This window comes from Leptinotarsa decemlineata, unplaced genomic scaffold (genome assembly GCF_025532065.1).
Source record: "Leptinotarsa decemlineata unplaced genomic scaffold, Ldec_3_MD MMD2_tig00027589_RagTag, whole genome shotgun sequence".
Taxonomy (NCBI): domain Eukaryota; kingdom Metazoa; phylum Arthropoda; class Insecta; order Coleoptera; family Chrysomelidae; genus Leptinotarsa; species Leptinotarsa decemlineata.
The window spans coordinates 275647-295235 of record NW_027412722.1 but is presented as its reverse complement, the minus strand read 5'-3'; the positions used below and the strand labels follow the sequence as shown (position 1 = coordinate 295235).

General features: G+C 33.4%; 1 protein-coding gene across 1 annotated transcript; it reads right to left on the bottom strand.

Annotated features, from left to right (window-relative positions):
• Positions 1–1807: 1807 nt before the first annotated feature.
• Positions 1808–18321, bottom strand: LOC111501922 (signal peptide peptidase-like protein). The gene is made up of 7 exons (XM_023155854.2): positions 18127–18321; positions 17556–17909; positions 16108–16278; positions 15640–15812; positions 11359–11506; positions 7378–7619; positions 1808–2115 (listed from the first exon to the last, which is right to left on the bottom strand). The coding sequence occupies exons 2-7, from the start codon at positions 17881–17883 to the stop codon at positions 2044–2046; spliced, it is 1134 nt and encodes a 377-aa protein (XP_023011622.1). The 5' UTR covers positions 17884–17909; positions 18127–18321; the 3' UTR covers positions 1808–2043.
• Positions 18322–19589: the final 1268 nt, after the last annotated feature.

The following is a 19589-nucleotide window of genomic DNA, read 5'->3' as shown; positions in this document are numbered from 1 at the left end:
TAGGGCGTATGTGTTTTTTGTTCATGGCTATCTGCAATACATTTTGAATTGTTTTTTAAATATATGTTCTAGTCGAGGCATTGTTGTCAGAATAAAAGAAATTTCATACTTTTATTGACAGTTTATTCATATGAACATTAAGTTAGTAAAGTATTTGCCTCGTTAAAAAGAGTATTTGTTTTATTCTAGAGTTCTGGTAAATATCGTTGCAACAAACATGAAGTTGACGGTCACCTAAAAAAATACAAATCCGAGTAAATTTTACAAATACACTTCAATTTGATAAAAAATACTCCAAACTGATTTGATTGTGGCTACTTCAAATACATATTAAATTAAAATAGTAAAAATATGTATCATACGGGGGTAATTCAAAATTTTCAGGCCATGACTTCGAATCTGAATATAACTTTTAATTCTAAACAACTTTTCTCTTCAACATATTTCTATATTTTTTGAAATAAGGGTACTTTACTATTCTGTATGGTGTTTATCATAAAGCCATTTCAGGTACACTTGGTATAGTTTTGGACTATGCACCAACTTTTGTAAAGAATAAAATTTTCTCAGAAATCGATAATAAAAAAAGTTTCCCATTTGTTGCAGACTTAGTGGACCACACTGTATAAACTTTTTCAATCTATGAAATGCAAACAGCGACATGAAGTATCCTGAGAAGTCCGTATGCACTACGCCACGGTAACTGAAGGAAACAGCGAAAACTTGACAATTGATCAAACTTGGCGAATGGACATTGCTTTCGATGTCGTAACCATATACCTATGATTCGTCACCAGTTATGTAAGCAAGCAAATCTGAATCGCCGTTAAAGTAATTCAATAGCAGATTTGGAAAGAACTTCGCTGCCACACGCTTCATATCCAAAATTTCCGAAAAAATTGCATGGCATGAGCCAATCGATATGTCGAAATCCTCGGCAACTTCTCTAAATGAGCGTCGTCATCCACATCTCGACCATCTGTGAAAAGCTTATACCACTTGTAAACATTTTTTGATTCAGAGTACAATCACCGTATGCCACTGTCAACATTACAGGTGTTTTTGAGCACTTCATTCAATTTTAATACAAAATTTGATGCAAATTCTTTGTCTTTCATGCCTCTAGCCAACAAACTGAACATACTTAAAAGCTGAAACTTTGAACATATACTCGAGACACGTGTACCAACATAAAAAAATTAAAACAGTCACTAATCGAATTTGCATAGCCCGCAAAGTTTTAACATTCACCTCATTTTTTAAACAGACCTCATACTTTCATATAATCATTGAAATGTACATATTTGTAAAGGGTTCAATCTAAAATTAATCTCTGTCGGATATCATTCAATGTACAGCGCGGTATTAGCTGGGAAAATAGTTGTTTTTCGGCAGGAATTTAGTTTTTTTTTTTTCATTTCAAATAGAAACATCCTGATGAGTTATTACATCAGATTAGAATATAATATAAGAAAAGCTATAACACAAACTAAAAAATAACAATATTATCGCAATAAGGTTAAGTAAAAAAGATGTAGAAACATTTACTTGAGATTTTATGAAATTGATGAGTTTACTCTTTTGAATTGAGAAACACTACTAAAATCTTTTGAAGGTTCTGGAGGTTTGTTATATTCTTTTAGACCCTCATAAAACAAATTTTCATTGTATTAGAGGTTGGCTCTTGGTATAAGGAATCAGCTTTTGGTTTACCCGTTTGAAAAATAAATAAATGAAATCCAAACTGATAGAACATTCTTGTAAGTACTCGAGAGGAACAAAGGTTAAATCAATTAGTAACCCATAATAAATGAAGCAAAATGTATAATGAGTAAAAAACAGATTTCATACTTGTACTTTGTTAACTCAAACCTAGTTTAAACCTTAAAGTTATGATTTTGAATTGACAACAGATGTTTTATATTATTTCATAATAAATAAAAATCCACATTGTTCACAGTTTGTCGTTTGCTGACTAATATAACACTTTTTATATCCTAATTAAAAATTTAATTAACAGTAGATAACAGTCGAGAATCTCTATCACACATCTTGTAGATGCTTTGTAACAGCTAACGATTTGAACGGTTCAGACCACATTCTTCGTAAATCACCCTGAAACAAAAAAAAAAAAAATTCTAATAAATGATACCCATAAAGGCATAGACGGGCCACAAATTATTTTGAAAAAAAATCACTAAATTCCAGTTCAAACCCAGAAAAACAGAATTTGATAAAATCCCGAGATTGATGTCGGAATTTAACAAGATGATTATGAAATTTCGATTTCAAACTATGAACACGAAATTTTCTTGAATCCTTAATTTCTTATTAATTTCCGAAATTATAACTCTACATTTAGTGAATTTTTTTAAAGAAAATTTGTGGCCCTTCTCCGCCTTAACAACTATCCAGTTCTCAGGTGAAAAAAATCATTAGAAATTTATGAGCGAGTTATTCAGATTTTTTTTAAATTTTTTTTTTCGGTCAAGTACACTACAGAATTGTTATAAAATCCCAAATGGTACATCAAGAAAGTTTCAATTGTAGAAACCATTCAAGCATTAGAGTTCAGTTATGAACCCAACAAGTAAGATCCTCGCGATAAACAATTGTAATTGTTTAGACCCGCTTCTTGTTCGATTGACCAATAGGAACAATAGAAATAATCAATATTACCAAATCGTAAAATTTGCAAAGTCTATCAATATCAATTTGATTATGGAAGTGTATATGAACCCGTTAACGTTTCAATTAATGAAAAATCCTCCAAATGGAGCATCCACCTATGGTAATCTATTGCAAAGGTTAGATTATTTCGTGTTCATGTTCCCTCTAGAAAAACACGAAATAATCTAACCTTTGCAATAGATTACCATAGGTGTAACTATGGAATGCATTCTCCTTTATCAAGAATAGTCATAAACGGGAATAATACAAAATTCGATCTCTTTCATATTTCCGAGGATATTCTTAGAAATAAGTTAAGATATACTTATTCTTAAATTGCTTGTATCTGTCATTTACTTTTATTCTCGCTTCATTTCGATTCTCTACTATAACTGTTTAAATTGTTATTACTTATAATTAAATTAGATGAGATTTGTGTTAACAATCTGATATTTGTGTAACTTATATTAAATGGGAGTTACCCGTGAATAAATGAATAAATAAAATGTACACGAAAAATCATGTTTGGAAATAAGTTCTATATCTAAAATCAGTACACAAAGTCGAAAGATTACAAAATATTTACCTAAACTATGATTTTATGCATTATTTCATAATATACAGTTATGAAAATTAAAAAATATAGCAAACTGGATTAAAGAATCATTTCAAATATTCAATTTATTATACAATCCTCAATCTGTACAACTGCAATTTATTATAAAAAAAAAAAACGATTCCTACATAAATACCCCTTTCTAATATTGCTACTATATTCAAGTGTTATAGGCTCGCTTGGGTAATCTGTTGAATCTTTCAAAACTTTAGAGGAAGGTTGAATGGGTATAGACAGAATTGATTGTACTCGAATTGATCCAAAAAAAGCTTCTGAGGTAATATCATTCATCATATGATAAAATTTAATGAAGTAAAATGAAAAGTTTTTGATTTTTCTGCAATAATATTAATTCATTTTGTTTCATACTTTCAGCAACAGTATTGACTCCAGATAAAACTTTCTGTGAAGAATACTTGAAGTTGAAATAAAAAACTGTGTCATTGAATTCAATATTTTCGTTCTTCTTTCAAATGATTTCTATAAAGTCTTGGAAGAGTAGATGGATTGTAGTTCTTTCTTTTCAATACTTTCACTCATTTTTTTTTGCATCATTTTATTCTTTGGGAACCTACACTCATTATATGAAATAACTTGCCTATAAACCAATGAGATTTCTGTTTTCCTGTTCCTTTCCGCATAATCAAAATCAGCACAAGAATGACCATATTAATATTCAAATATATCTCCAAAACACTTTTAGAACACACAAACTAAACTCGATGAAAAAACGGATTGTTCCTAAGCGGCCATCATGGTTGCGAAGATAGTGTTTAAAATCTGTTTTTCCGTTAACCAGTGTAACTTGATACTCATATTAGCTCCTAGAATCTGCATATTTTGTACAATTTCTTCATAATTTTGTGCTTTATGGTTATCTAGAAAATTTTCGACTACCAACACAAAACTTTCCCAAGCTTTACTTTCCGGAACAGTCATAACTTTAATAAAATCAGTGTCTTTCATCAATTGCCGTATTTGAGGACCATCAAGTTTTGGAAATTTTCTACAAATATATTTAAAACAATCTCTTTCCTTGCCCAAAGCTATTACGAATTGCTTTATCATTCCTAACTCAAGATTGATTTACAACATACACAATTTTAAGACGATAAAAATAAAATAAATACAACAATAAAAATTAATTGGCGCTCCGGGGCGACTTCATTGATTCCAGTGGAGCATTTGCTTTTTCAGCTGCAGGAAAACCCGGAAAAACCTGCAGCACCACATCATCTGAAGATCTTGATCCAACAATGTCCTCTCTCTCATAAAACAAAATGTAGGGTGTCTCCAGAGGCTTCAATAAATTCAATGCATCGCCAGAACACTTCGTGACACGACTATCGTCAAACTTAAACCAGTCCGTTTCTTCTTTGACCAAGGCGTAATAATGACCACATTCAACGCCAGAACCACAGTGAACAATGAGTGCATGAATATTATAACAGTGGTCTGCTAGGTTGAAATGTTCATCTATTTCAAACCTTCCAAAGAGTTTCTTGCTTCCGTTAGAGGTTGAGTCTTGTTTGAAAATCATCAGTGTTATTATTAGATTGACTGGTGCCTCAGCTTTACTTGTTTCCTTATAACAGTCAGTTAATTTGGCGCATGTTTGACAATACAGTCGATCATCACCTGTTAAAAATTCCATTTTCAGATGATTTAACAATAAGCTTTGCACGGACTGGTAATTAGTCGTATTAGGAAAAGCTAGATGAAGTTCCAGAAATTCACATAAGTTTTCAGTACTTCTTGAACATCTACCACAAAGTAAACAAGTGAGGATTTTTCCAGCAAAAGATTTACAAACACAAGACGAGATGGGTTGTACGGAATCATTCAGTCCAGAGCGGCTGGGAGTATTGATTTTGCTATTGTTTTGCTCACGAAGAGTATTCAACAAGATCCCCAAGAATTCGGAACAATCCTCTTGTTGTCCTAACGAGTATTTAGTGGACTTCAAAGACTCCAGGAAATCGGTTGGAGGAAAGATGATACCTTCTTACGAAACTGCAGCTGCATGAACAGTTGTTTGAGTTTGATAAATAAGCAGGAAACATTCCCGTTCTCGTTCACCATTAAAACTTCGTTCTTGAAATTCTAACTTAATATGCAATGGTGGAAGTATAATTTTGTCTCTGCTCACCAACGGCTCTCTGATTACGATAGCTTTACTGACAGTTAAAGAATTTCTTTCAGGCCAAACATCTTGTTCCCAATGACGTTGCTTTGCTCTACTGTCCCACATACAAAATGAAGCAAGGGTATTTCGTGAATCTACTTTGTTGACCAAGTAAAAAATTAACCATTTTTAAATCCACACAGATCGACCATTGATGCTCCGAGTAATTGATTTTTTCTAAAACTAATCTGACATTTTCATATTCTTCTTTGAGTTTTGTAGAATGGACAATTGGAATTGATGCAAATTTATTTCCATTATGCAGTAAGACGCATTTCAAACTTTTTTTACAGCTATCAATGAAAAGACGCCACTCAGTAGGTTTGAATTCTTTCAAACCCATGTCCAGAAACAGCTTCGCAATATTATTACAGTATACCAATCCTTCATTTTCATCAGAAAATTGTAATAGCTCACTTTATCGCGTTTTGTACGTTGTAATTGTAACTGTCACTGCCAATAAATTTTTTTCTTTCACTCTTGAAGCTAACAGTTTTGATCCTTGTTTTGATAAATTTAGATCACGTATTAAATCACTGAGTTCATTTTGAGAAAACAACTTTGGCGTAGATGGTTCACCCTCCCATTCACTTCCACTGGTAGACTGATTCGATTTCTGTGAATTTGGCAACATCATTGTTTCTGAGGGCATGCGAATCACTTTTGAAACATAAATAGGCCGAGGGAGATTTTCACTGTGTAAAACAGGACATTTTGTAGACCGTAAGTCTGGATATCTCCACGTTTGATTTCGATTAAAACCTTTAGTATCTATTACGCAAAAGTAACAATCATCGAAATGATTCTTAGGCTGCATTCAGATCATAGGAATACCAAAGTCTAATCCAGAACGTTCTCCTTTTTTCCACAACCGCAAAGACTCAACGCAAGACTTACAAACTTTATTAGGAACCCATGACTTATCTAATTTGTCCATTTTAAAACCGAAATATTCAGCATAAGTTTCCTTAACAAAGTCTGTGATATTTCTTTTTTGTTTTTTTTGATATATAAATACCACAAATATAACAGAATAAATCACTACTATATTTGCACTTCCTTCGTGACAAACTCATGTTTAAAAAGACAAGATAAATATATTAGATTGGACACTCAACAATTGAAACAAAATATTAACATATAACAACTTATCCAGATTTCCGTGTTAGTACTTCAATATTATCAAATAACTGAGTTCTCAGCTGTTTTGCAGAGCAAGGAGCTCGAGAAGTGGGGATCACGTGATGTTTGTACGCGCAAAGAAGTTGCGCAGAAGCCTAATCATGACTGAGAAAATACATTTTTTTTTACTAACAAGCCGATTATTATTAAAAATACAAGATACGTAAAAATCATAAAAATAGAGCACATTCAGTACTTTCATAAATATATTCGTGATTTAGGCACTCGAAAACATAAAAATTTGCAAAAATATCCAGGGCAACAAAAAAAAAATTTTTTGTAGAGCTGTGATTTTCCATAGCATGAAACAAGCCCATTGCAGTGGAAGTTTATTATTTAATGAAGGAATAGAACCATCGCAAATTTACGTCTGTTCTCAAGTGATAATAAATCTAATACAGACAGCCTCATTTGCGAGTTAAATCCAAGGTAGGGTAGGCCAAGTTTCCAAATCAGATATTTATTAAAGCAATTTTGCACTTTTTCAAGTACCTCTTTATGACAAGCATAAAGGACACCAAATAACCCTATTATATTCCAAAACATTCCGTACCAGATAGGTTTTATAACAACAGGGATCTATTAAAAGCTTGTTCTATCAGTTCTATCATATTTTTATGAATAAAGAAAAATTTTTCGTTTTTTTGGAATATATGAGTCGCTTAAATATGTCATTCAAATAAAGTAAAATATTGTTTAGCTTGGTTTTGAAGCTGATACTTACTTTGAGGTATGCCATTGTGAGCAAGGGCAATAAGGTGAATGGAACTAAATATAAGAGAGCAGGTTGGGCGGCTTTGAACAATTCTGATGTCACAGTGGCTGTCAAGAGTCCCAGAAAGTATCCGAAGAGAGAGCAGTGAAAATAGGTGAGACGGGATCCGGACATACCTTGAGATTTCCTATAGGCATCATAACGTAGAACAAAACAAAGCAACAATCCAGGCATTACAATATCACCTAACCCTAAAAATGATAAAATAGAAAACATATTAGCAATACATCTTGTAGGATACAAAACTCATATTTTGCGTCCATTCAATTAAATATGATTCAATTGCCAACCCCTCAAAATTTTACCTACTACCTTCCTGACAGTAAAATACCGTGCTATGAATCATGCGTTAGAAGATTGGACCTCGTTAATACTCGCTCAAGTTTTCACTTCTGAGGGGGTTGTTATTCATAAGGGAGCGCCAGTTGGTTAATAGAAAAAAGCAAAAGAGAGGAGCCTCATACCTCTCTCGGAGCAATTTCATTGCATGAAATCTCTTTTAAAATTTTTTTAAATTAACATCGACATTTCATGATCAACCAAAATGTAATATGTACTTTTAAAAAAGGAATAATCCATTGATAAATAATTTTGACACCGCTAGCTTCCATAATTATAAATGAAATATAAAAATAATACTGGAGAAGTATAGAGAAGGACATAGTAACGATAATTGAAGAAAAACTATTGAAAGGGGAAAATAGCCAAACAAAAAGATTATTTAAGAAAATAAATAATTTGAAACAATCATCTTTCCTAAAGTATCTACACCACAGGCTCTGGCAAATGCCCGCCGAAAAACAACTACTTCCAGGGCTAATAGTAAGCTGGACATTGAAGTATATCCTCATTCATTCTAAAAGGAAGCTACTTATCTATTTATTTATGTATATACACGGCCAAGCCGAATTCAGATATAAGTAGTACAGTGCTATGTAGTACTTGATGCAATACAGTGGATTCAAAGTAAATTATAAGAATAATACAATTTCAAAGTAAAATAACAAGTAGATTATTTAAGAAAAATTAAAATGTACAACAATATGAACTAATATAATTCTTATAGGCAAGTAACACTAGACACAATACAACAACACAAGCCGAGAGCGAAGGTATGGTAGGTAGGTGAAGAATATGGTTTTTAAAGCGGCAAACGGATACATTAAAGATTTGAAGGTTATTTAAAGAGTTAGCCAATTGAAGAGTTCTGGGAATAAAGCTATTATATGAATAATTGAATCTGCGAAAATAAACGTAAAACGTTTGCACCTGTCTAGTTGAAAGACTGGGGACATGTAAAGATATTTTGGAGAGAAGCTCTGGGCTGATACCTAGTCCGTTGATAATTTTGAATAGAAGTATTTAATCTGTATGTTTTCTGCGAGCCCCAAGAGGAGGTATGTTCAAAATGCATTCCAATGCAGTATAGTCATAGTTTACACGCATTTTGGGAGATGTGTTCGATGAGAATAAAGAATTTAGCACTTGGATGCATTCAACTACATACCATTTTGAGAACTCCAGTTAGATAGGCAATCTATATCGTTTTGTAGACACAATGTATCAGCTTCCCTTTTAATTATTTCGAAACATTTCAATTCGTCGGCAAATAGCAAAGCTTCGCTTTCATGGAATGATTCGATCGTTGATAAAAAGGTTAAATAACAGTGGTTCCAAATGTGAACATCCGATGTAACTGCGATGGTATGAGAATAGTAACGATTAACTAACAATTTGCGTTCTTTCCGTAAGATACCTCTTCAGCCACTGCAATATTTGCCCATCAACACCATATAAACAGAGTTTATGGATCAATAGTTCATGATTAACTTTGTCAAAGCTTTGGAGAAATCAGTGTACAGAGAGTCAACTTGCAAACCCTTAGAAAGAGCATCAGACAAAAAAAATCAACGTAGGTAATCAGACCCAGTTCAGCTGACTTTTTTTTTTGATGTAAATCCGAATTGTTGGGTCCCCATAATTGGGAAGCAGTCATTTGTGAAAATTGTGTAATTATTATCATGAATAGTGTTATTAATTTTCATCAAGTAACGGATCAGTCCAGTCATAATATTTTTATGTATCAGACTTCAATATTTAATGAAAAGCGATTCTCTTGCAGGTATCATAAATCTTCGCTCTGCACATATACTGGACTACTCGTTTTTGTAAAATAGAAACAGTTTGCAGCAGATCTTGCAAATTTTGTACCTAACTCTCTTGAAAAAACTGACTTAATAAAAAAACATCTAGATGCGAGTTCTTTATTCAGTTTGACATTCTCCTCGAATTTAAAATTATTTATTATCTTACAATTTAGAGGCCAATTTTATCTCTAGAATGGTATCATTCAGACTGAGCTGTTGAAGATCGCATTCAATGGTAAGGGGGTGGGTTTTCTTAAAGTTTAATAAAAGTACGTTAGAGTCGCACCAGTACTTTACAACAGAAAATGCATTTTTGAGATATATATAGTCTTCTGAATTTGAATTACTTTGTTTTTAATAGGGGAGCCCACGGTGGAAAATGGGGATTTACTCGAGCGTCATAGAGACATATTAGGTTGCAAAGCTTAGATGATAAGAAGAAAAAATGATAACGTGTTAGGAATCACACGTTAAAAGGTAAGACCTCGTTAGTCCTCAGCTCACACAAGTTTCTCAACTTCTGAGAGTTGTCGTTCGTATGGGAGCGGCAGCTGATTAACGGAAAAACAGAACAGATTTCAAAACAGAATATATAACATTTCATTGGTGGGGGAAGCGGTTATAGATTTTTAAATATGTAAAAAAATACTGTTGCATGGACATACTCGAGCGCGTCAGATATTGATGTACGTCAGCGCGTCAGATATTAATGTACTAGGTATTTTTAATAATGTTCGTATGTTAATCTGATCGTTTGCGTGATGCGGGTGGTTGTACGTAAGGGTTGAAAGTGAAAAGAAAAAAAATTAATCGAGCGCGTCAGATTTTCTAAGGGGGTGTTAAGTGCAACATTTTGAAATACTCAAGCACGTCAGATTAAGATATATATCGTTCATCTTTATGTTCTAGACGTGCTGTCTCATAATCTGACGATTATCTAGAGGGATTCGCCTAATCTGACAAAAACATATTTTTTTAATTTTTTTTTTAAATCATTGAACTTAATTAATTGAGAAGCTCAGGTAATAGCATGCAAATAATTAAGTGTATGTTTTTAAGTAGAATACTTGTATTTATAAGAGAATAATTTTTAAAAAATGCTCAAAAAAATTAGGTATCACACAGCTGCTCGCATAAAACTTTATCGACGAATGTTTGTTATTTTGGCTTGCGGAAATTGTCAGATTATATATTTTCGTTATCCTTGAATTATTTCCTTCAAAATAAAAAAAAATTAGCTACGCTCGAGAATGTCGAAATGACTTTATTTTCTTACAAATTTGCTGCCCTCCCCTTTCTTTACGTCACTCTAAAATTATCAGATTACACTTTTTAGCATGTAATTAACTCACCCTACCTTAATCTGACGCGCTCGAGAATTTCTGATGATTATTTTTATTTTTACTAATCTGATCCTTCATCTTCCACGGGCGGCTTTATATATGGAGCTCATATTTAGTGGAGGTACTTAACCGGGTACAAGGTATCCCCCTGTATATTAATCTGCCGCGCTATAGTCAATCTCGAAATCCCCGCTTGGGATAACCTATTATCTGTTTTGGTTGGAGTAATGTTTTAGAATCCAAAGCAATCACACAGCTTGAAATAAAAAAATGAAAAATCTGGAATGAAGTCTGACTGATTGTAATCCCAGTTATACGTGAAATGATGACATTTTTCAATGATTTGACACAATTCTGTTGAAGGAAAGATAACTCATAACTATAAGCAAAAAAAAAGCAGTTATGTTATATCAATGAGTCGAAACATAGGTTATATTTACCTAACATACTGAAATGACCAGAGTTATGAAGACTGGGAAATACTAGTTTTCCAGGCAGACTAAGTTTTGGTGCTTCCTTGGCAACACCTCCTATGTGCAATTTCCTTGCAACTACTCCCACAGGGTTCTCAGCTGGTCTGGTAGCCACCTATAAACAAAGTTCAACATAGTGAGTCGTGCTAAATATTATTTTCAATGCAGATATCCGAATTATGTGCAGCAGACTATACAAGGTATGTGAAAAAAATAAGGTGAATGTTCAAATTTCGCCGGCTACGTACATTCGATTAGTGATTTTTTTATGTTGGTACACTCGCCTCGACCATATGTTCACAGTTTCAGCTGTTTAGAATGTTTAGTTTGTTGGTGACAGGCTTAAAAGTTAGAAGTGTCGGCGATTTTCCGCTATCGGAAAAAATAGATAAAATATTTTGCATCAAATGTTCTGTGAAAATTGGAATTAATTGCTCAAAAACACTTGAAATGTTGACAGTGGCATATGGTGATTGTACTCTAATCAGAAAATGTTTACAAGCGGATGTCGGCATATCAGTTGGGTCACGCCATGCAATTTTTTCGAAAAATTTGGGCATGAAGTATGTGACAGCGAAGTTCTTTCCAAAATTGCTGAATATTGACCAAAAAAAAACCCGTCGTATGAGCATGCTCACGAATTATTGAATGACGAAAACGGCGATCCAGATTTGCTTAAAAGGGCCATAAAAGATGACGAATCATGGTATATGTTTATGACATCAAAACCAAAGTTCAATTGTCCCAATGAAAGAGCCCAGGAGAGCAAAGACCAGCTAAAGCACGTCAAATTCGATCAAATGTCAAAGTTTTGCTTACTGTTTTCTTTGATTACTGTGGCGTGGTGCATCAGGGGTTCTTGCGACATGGTCGTAACGTCAATACGGCATATTTCTTGAAGTTATGCGCAGTTTGCAAGAAGCAATACGAGTGTTGCCTTTTATATTTCGGGATTAGAGAACAAAAACAAATATTAATAATCGAAAATCACTTTGTTTTTAAAATATTCCCCATGAAGATCTATACACTTTTGCATGCGTTTGAACCAATTGTCGAAGCAATTTTGCACTGTGATTGAGGCATCTCCAAAACATGCATTCTAAATGCAGCAATCGCTTCTTCAGGTGTCGAAAAACGTTGACCTCTCAGTTTGTTTTTTACGTGCGGGAATAAAAAGAAGTCATTTGGTGCCAAGTCACGACTATACGGCAGATGATTCATCAAATCGATGTTTTGGGTGCTCAAAAATGCAGTTGTTTGAGCCGATGTGTGTGAGCTCGCATTGTCGTGGTGAATATTGATCCGTCTTCGGCGGTTGGTTTTCCTGATTTCTTGGAAGACAATTGGCAAACAAATGGTTGTGTACCACTCAGACTGTTCTACGTTGTTCTAGTGGTACGGTTCCGGCATGTCTAGTTTTTCCGAAAAAACAGGCGACCATTTGCTTGGAAGTGCTTCGTGCGCGAACAACTTTTGTTGGATTTGGCTCATCTTGAAACACCCATACAGTCGACTGCTGTTTACTTTCGGGCTCATACGCGTAAATCCACGATTCATCACCTGTCACGATGTCAGACTTGTTTCGAAGCACCGCGATCTATTTTTTAAGCATTTCCTTCGACCAATCGACACAAGCCTTTTTTTGAGCAACTGACAAATTGTGTGGGATTCAACGGCGAACAAATTTTTTTGATTGTCAAACGTTTATGTTATATTGAATGTATGCTGGTCCCACTACTGCCTAAGGCTGTCTCAATCTCTCGATAGGTCACATGATGATCTTGCAATATCAGTTCGCGCTCAGCATTCAATGGACCACGATTGAATTCACCATACCATCGATAAACACTGGTCCTTGATGGAGCTTCAACGCCAAAAACTGAATTAAGTTCATCCATGCACCGCTGCTGAGTTAATCCACGTCGAAAGTTGTAAAAAATAATCGCACGAAAATGTTCACGATTTAATTTCATTTATGGGCCGAGATGAATCTTTAAAATCACTGTAAACAACACAAATAGCGCGCGTATGTCAAATCGTATAAACTCAAAAATGTCCAACTTTACGATAGAGCTGTCAGTTGCCAGATTGCAACACTAGGATTGCCAAATCCCGAAACGTAAAAGGCAAGCCTCGTATGAAGAAAAGCCCGGTATTGTGGAAAAACAAATAATGACTTTCACATCACGATAATGCACCCGCTCACTCGTCATTACTTGTTTGTAACTTTTTAGCTAAAAACAACTCCGTAATCATGCTTCAGCCACCGTATTCACCAGATTTGCCCCCTGCGACTTTTTCCTGTTCTCAAGATTGAACAGACCCATGAAAGGACGGCGTTTTGCGACGATTGAGGAAATTAAAACACAATCGCTGAGAGAGCTTAAGTACATACAAAAAGTGCATATTAGAACTGTTTCGAGAGGGTTTCTTTCAAGAGAATAAAAATAATTGATGAATAAATATTTTTTGAGAAAAATGAAAACTCACCTTATTTTTTGAACAGACCTTGTATATGTTACTGTTTTGTTTGAAAAACTACTGAATTTTTTACTGGCCTATAAAGAAAAACTGACTTCAATTGTAGAAAAACATATCCGAGTTTTTTTAAGTCAATAAATAATAGTAATTCCATTTGTTTTTTTCAGGATTCAAATAAAAAATTTTCGTGCTTATTATTATTATTATTATGTATAGTCTATCCAAAGATGTGTAGATCATGTAAAGAAGTAACTTCCAGACACGAACTGGAAAAAACCCTCTCAAAACAACTACTTTCATATAAACAATGAATTACATAAAAAAAATAGTTTTGAAAGTACTTTTATATGAGCATTGAATTATGCAAAAAACATTTTTCTATTCAGTCAGTACTTTAAACATTCGTTATGGAATGTTTAAAGTATATGTGTAAAGAATATCATTCACAGGATTTCAACACAGTATCGTATATGTTTCAACTTGAAAGTAGTTGTTTTGGGAGGGTTTTCTTTTCCAGTTTTTGTCTGAAAGTTACTTTTTTGCATGATCTACACATCTTTGTAAAGAGTTAATTTTGAAGCTGATTGCTTTCTGCCTATCTTTGGAAGATTCCCATATATTTTTGTATAAAGATGGAGAAGTAGAAGTAGAAAAAACACCCCTTTCAATTCAATAATCTATCGTTTTTTTCAACTCTCGATTTTGTGAATTAAGTTTCCTATTTTTTGAGACCATGTACCATGATCCTATCAAATGAGCAGGTCAATCAACTTTGACTCAACATCATAATTTTGGTTTTACATACTATAATACAGAAAACCCCGGTTATCCGAGGTAATGGGGGGATCCCATCTCGGATAAATGATAACTCGAATAATCCGGATTTATTTATTATTTATGTTCCTAGATATGTGGAATGTAGATAAGTTCATTACAAAACAGTAAAATAATTATCTATTCACTTCTGTTTCATATTGCATCCTCTTTTTCTCGCTGCAATGTTCCCCCATCTATTAAGAAGGAGTTGACCAGCAGGTGTCGCCTCTGGTTGCTGCTCAATATAAATTAAAGCAGCAAAACCTTCTTGATGGGACATCTTAGTGGCAGGCTCTTCATCTACCATATTGTCATCGACTTCTCCGGTTTCCTGCAAGGCATCCGTTATTTCTCCGATACGTAGTTCTTCTTCTATGTTATCTGCTGTAATCCATTCAACGACACCTTGTCTTGTCACATTCTCGCAACCCTCTAATGCTCGCATTACTTCAAAGAAACTTTTTTCTTCTTCCTTGATTTTATCTGTCTCATTGACAGAACCGGGACCTTAACGGCTTTTCAATTTAGAAGCCAAATCATTCAATGGAATACCTTCTTCACTGTCATAAGAGTCCTCAGAGTCAATAACTTTTGACCAAGATTTTTGAATAGTGGAAGCGTGCACAGAATCCCAAGCTTGAGGCACCCAGTACATAACATCGGTTAATCTGGAGCTCGGTTAAACGCATCACGGATAAACGGGGTTCTACAGTACTTTCTTGCTTACCCTCGATGGAAAACTTAGGAAATTATCATGTTCTGGAATGTTTTATTCTGTCATTGCATATTTGCCCTTTAGCAATGGATAAACCTTTTTACTAATACAATTAATGAGAATTATTTTATAAAAGAAGCGAGGAAATATATGAAAATCAATAAAAATCTATTCATTTTTCAAAGAAAACTCAAGAGAAACATGTTATTTGGCAATAAAAAACAATGAATACCTACCTTTACCATAACATTGGCGCTGAAAATATATGATGAGAAAAATACCCAGAAAACATCATAAATGAGTAAACCAGTTAACAGCAAAGTAGATACTTTCAAACTAGGCAACCTGACGAAAGCAATAAACGCTACACACAAACCCATTCCCATTGCATCCATTAGCAGCCAGTGACCTGAAACGGTTCTGCATTAAAATAAATGGGTTCCTAGTTACAATAATGTTCAATATGATATAATTAAATAGACAACACACGGACAATGATGTTTCCTTTTCCATAGTAAAAAATATTATCAGAGCAAGTATTTATGTTTTAAAATTTGATGTGAAAACATGCAACTCCATTTCCTTCGAATAGATTCCCAAATGGATGGAGATATGACTCAATTATTTCTTAACTATTGAAGTAAATGAAAAATAAATATTAAATTTTTATTTTATGTTATATCTAGTATATGTTTTTATCTTACCCGTCAATACCCATATACAAACTATGAACACAGAGAGGGAAAAAGAAAATAATTCTGCGGCAGTGAATCGACCACACATTCCAAACGAGATTTTATTGCCATCCGAACAAGGTCCCATAATATATTGACACATTGGCAACAAGAGAAAGGCAAGAGCTACAGTTGCAATAACTGAAAAAAAATTATCAAATGAACATTTATGGGATATTAGGTTGGTTCAAAAGTTTTGTCCGTTTTAATGTCGAGTGTTTTTGTAGCTCCACATCTCGATAAATATTCTACTGTGTCGTAGTATATATTAATTGATGGAGAATTTTCACCTAAGTCATCATTTTACCTATTTTCAAGGTTTATACTATTTACCAATTTCGTTCTTGTGAACTAAATTCAATAAAGGGGAACAATTCAAATCTATTTGATCATCGAGCAAAAATCCCGAATTTTAAAAAACGTGATTGAACTCGTGTCCCTCTGTCAAAAGATGGTTTGCAAATATTGAATTTGTTTTCTCATTTAATAAATTACTTCTATGCTCTTTTATTCTTTTGGAAAAAGTTATTCCGGTTTGTCCAAATTAAACAATTGAATACGTTATAATGGATATTCATCAAGTAAGGATGAGTTCTATTATTGATTTTTTAATGATTCAAGTTGTCAATCAATCAAAACTGTACTGTACTGTCCAAGAATTAGTCCTTATTGACAAAGCGATGAGTGCAATAACTTGTGATACAATCCATAGTGTCATATATATAAAAATTTAATGTAAGTATGTATGTAAGTATATAATTCAAAATATATAAGTTATAAAATTTTCGTATCAAAATAATTTTGTAATATAATTTTTAATAAAATGAAGGTTGGAGAAAGAGAAAAATTAGTTCAGTACATTACAAATCAGTAAGGTTGGGTTAGATCATTATGACAAATACAAAATGTAAAGATCACTTAAAATTAATAAAATGATAACACAGTAGCACTGCTTAAGATTTTTCAATACTTTCAAATATTCTGGTAGGTGGTTATATATTTTTCTACTTTCATATATAACTGAAGTCAAATTAATGCTTGAAGACTGTTATGAATCAGACAGTTTCCAAAATGAAAATACTGGTTATGGAAAGATTGTTTTTAATAGCTTTAATGTTTTTCAACATTAGTTATTATGTTAGTTATAATTGTCTGTTGGCTTCGAGTTTCATCCTCTTAGAATTTTGAATGGAATTCAGTTTCCACTTATTTCAAGGGTTAATTTAAATAATGTTGTTGAAAAGGCATTTCATGAAAACTATAGACTCTCTAAAAGATATGTACTTTCTCGTCTAGGCTATCAATCAATACACATTTCAATAATTTTTTTATTACAATATGTTCGACTTTTTGAAATACTCAACTTGTTCACAAATGAGGTGGACTTGTAATGCTTAGGGTTTCTTATGTGTACTCACCAGCTGTGCATATTGCAAATAACATCTGCATAGAATCAAAAAAGAAAAACATAACCAGCAAGGAGACACTTGCTCCTAAAGGTAAACATAGAGCCTGCACTGTGTCTAAAGTCTGTACATTATTTTCTGTGGAAACTGTCTGGGGAGGGTTCAACAGACAATTCGTTGTTCCGTTTGCTCGTTCTCTAGCCTCTTGTTCCATATTGAGACTGCGAAATGATCCATAAACAATGAGAAGCATAGATATAAGGAATGTAGAAACTCTGCTTGAGTCCATTATCGAATATGCCCATTGATATTCAACTGTCTGGCTTTGACTATCAGCCATTTTGGCAGTTGTTCATTTAACACTATCTGGAAGTGAAATAAATATTTGAAGAAAATGAAAACTTCAAGCTTTCAATTTCTAATATCTTCATTAAGTAATGGATATTCAATAACAATACATGACATATATTCGAATCAGACAATGATATTGTACATAATTACATAAGAAATGCAACTGTAAAATGATACTCTAATTTTTTGAAATGATAATATAAAGATCCTGTTATTTTTAACATCAACATACCTGGGCAAAGTTGAAACGACTATGGATATATAAACAACCATTACTTTTTTCTTGTTCGGTCCATTAATTTAAAATGAATACATCAATATCAACAGCCTATAAGCAACAACATCAACAATTATTGTTTATTATCGCCATCTTTAACAAATCTTTGAACAAATAAAAACAAAGCCTGACAAATGAAATGTCTTACCGAATCTGAAGAAGAAGATATTCCTGTCAAAATTCTTTGTGGTTGAGCATTGTTGACACGGAACATTCCACTAGTTCTCTGGTGCATATGATGATGTTATTAATGATATTAGTATCCAGCTGTGATTAACTGCCCATTCTGATATTTGTTTGTTTTAATGATCAATAGTTAATAAATAACAGTTTTTCAATAGATCAGAAGTTGTTGAAAATTGCAAAGGTGGCCATTGGAGTAATATCAAATCTGTCATCCAATATAAATCTACGAATTTTCATATGAGCGTTATAATGCATTAGCTATAGTGGTTTTTATTGCCATTTCAGAAACAACTCTTCCGAAAGTTTTTGCTATCGTCGAATGATTAGTAAGCTGCATCACCGACTTTCACATCGAAATATTGAAATTGACTCATCACTCAGCATTCCTGGATCTTGTTGATACTAGGTTAACTAACCGAGGACTAGTAGAATGACTCTTCACAGTTTGTGACTACTAGAAACTTTCAACCTGAGTTAACTAATCAGTAAGTGGGCAACGGAAATGTTACCATTTTCTGACTTCCTAGGATTTCCTCAAGATTTTATCACTCTTTTCATTTAGTATTTTCACCTTTCTAAAAATTATGAATGAGAACTTTATATAGTTGCAGGAAGGGCAAACTTTTTAGTTCACCTCGATGAGTTACTCTGTGAATTCAAGGTACTTTTCACAAAGAAAAATGTTCTATTTATCAGTACCTAGATTGTCGTATATAATAATTTAGCGTAAAAAAAGAACTAAATATTTATACAGATACTTATCTTAACGTTTTGGAGTCTAAAATCTACCCTGTCTTCAGAATTGAAAAAATTCTAATGGTTCACGCAGTTTTTTCTTCCTCTCGGTTCGCTTTATTTTATTTTCGTGAGCTAGCGATTTGGCGTTATATTTGTTTTAGTGTCAGTTACAACTTGTATCATTTGTGTTACCCCTCCAGAACGAATGAAAAAAAAACACTAAGAAACCACAGACAGGAAACTAAAATAGATTACAAGATTTTGTAGTATTGAGATATCAATATGGATCATTCCCAATCCGGTCATTAACATTTTCAATATAGGGAAGGAAAGATTTACCCTTGCCTAGCCTAGCTGGGGTTCTTTTCTGGGTCGAAATCTCTTTCGCTGTACCCATTCGTTTTGAGGTAGACTCTCAGGTTCACAGATATGTCGTGCTCTCTCAACAAACTCTCTAATTAATGTCTAGTAGTTTGGACTACTACTGTGATCTG

Excerpts from the sequence above, each read along its gene's own strand:
- LOC111501922 (XM_023155854.2), bottom strand. The coding sequence starts at position 17,883 with ATGGCTGATAGTCAAAGCCAGACAGTTGAATATCAATGGGCATATTCG. Across the intron at positions 16,279-17,555 it reads ATTTGCAATATGCACAGCTG|TTATTGCAACTGTAGCTCTT; the intron begins GTGAGTACACAT and ends ATTTTTTTTCAG. Across the intron at positions 2,116-7,377 it reads TCACAATGGCATACCTCAAA|GGTGATTTACGAAGAATGTG; the intron begins GTAAGTATCAGC and ends TTTTTGTTTCAG.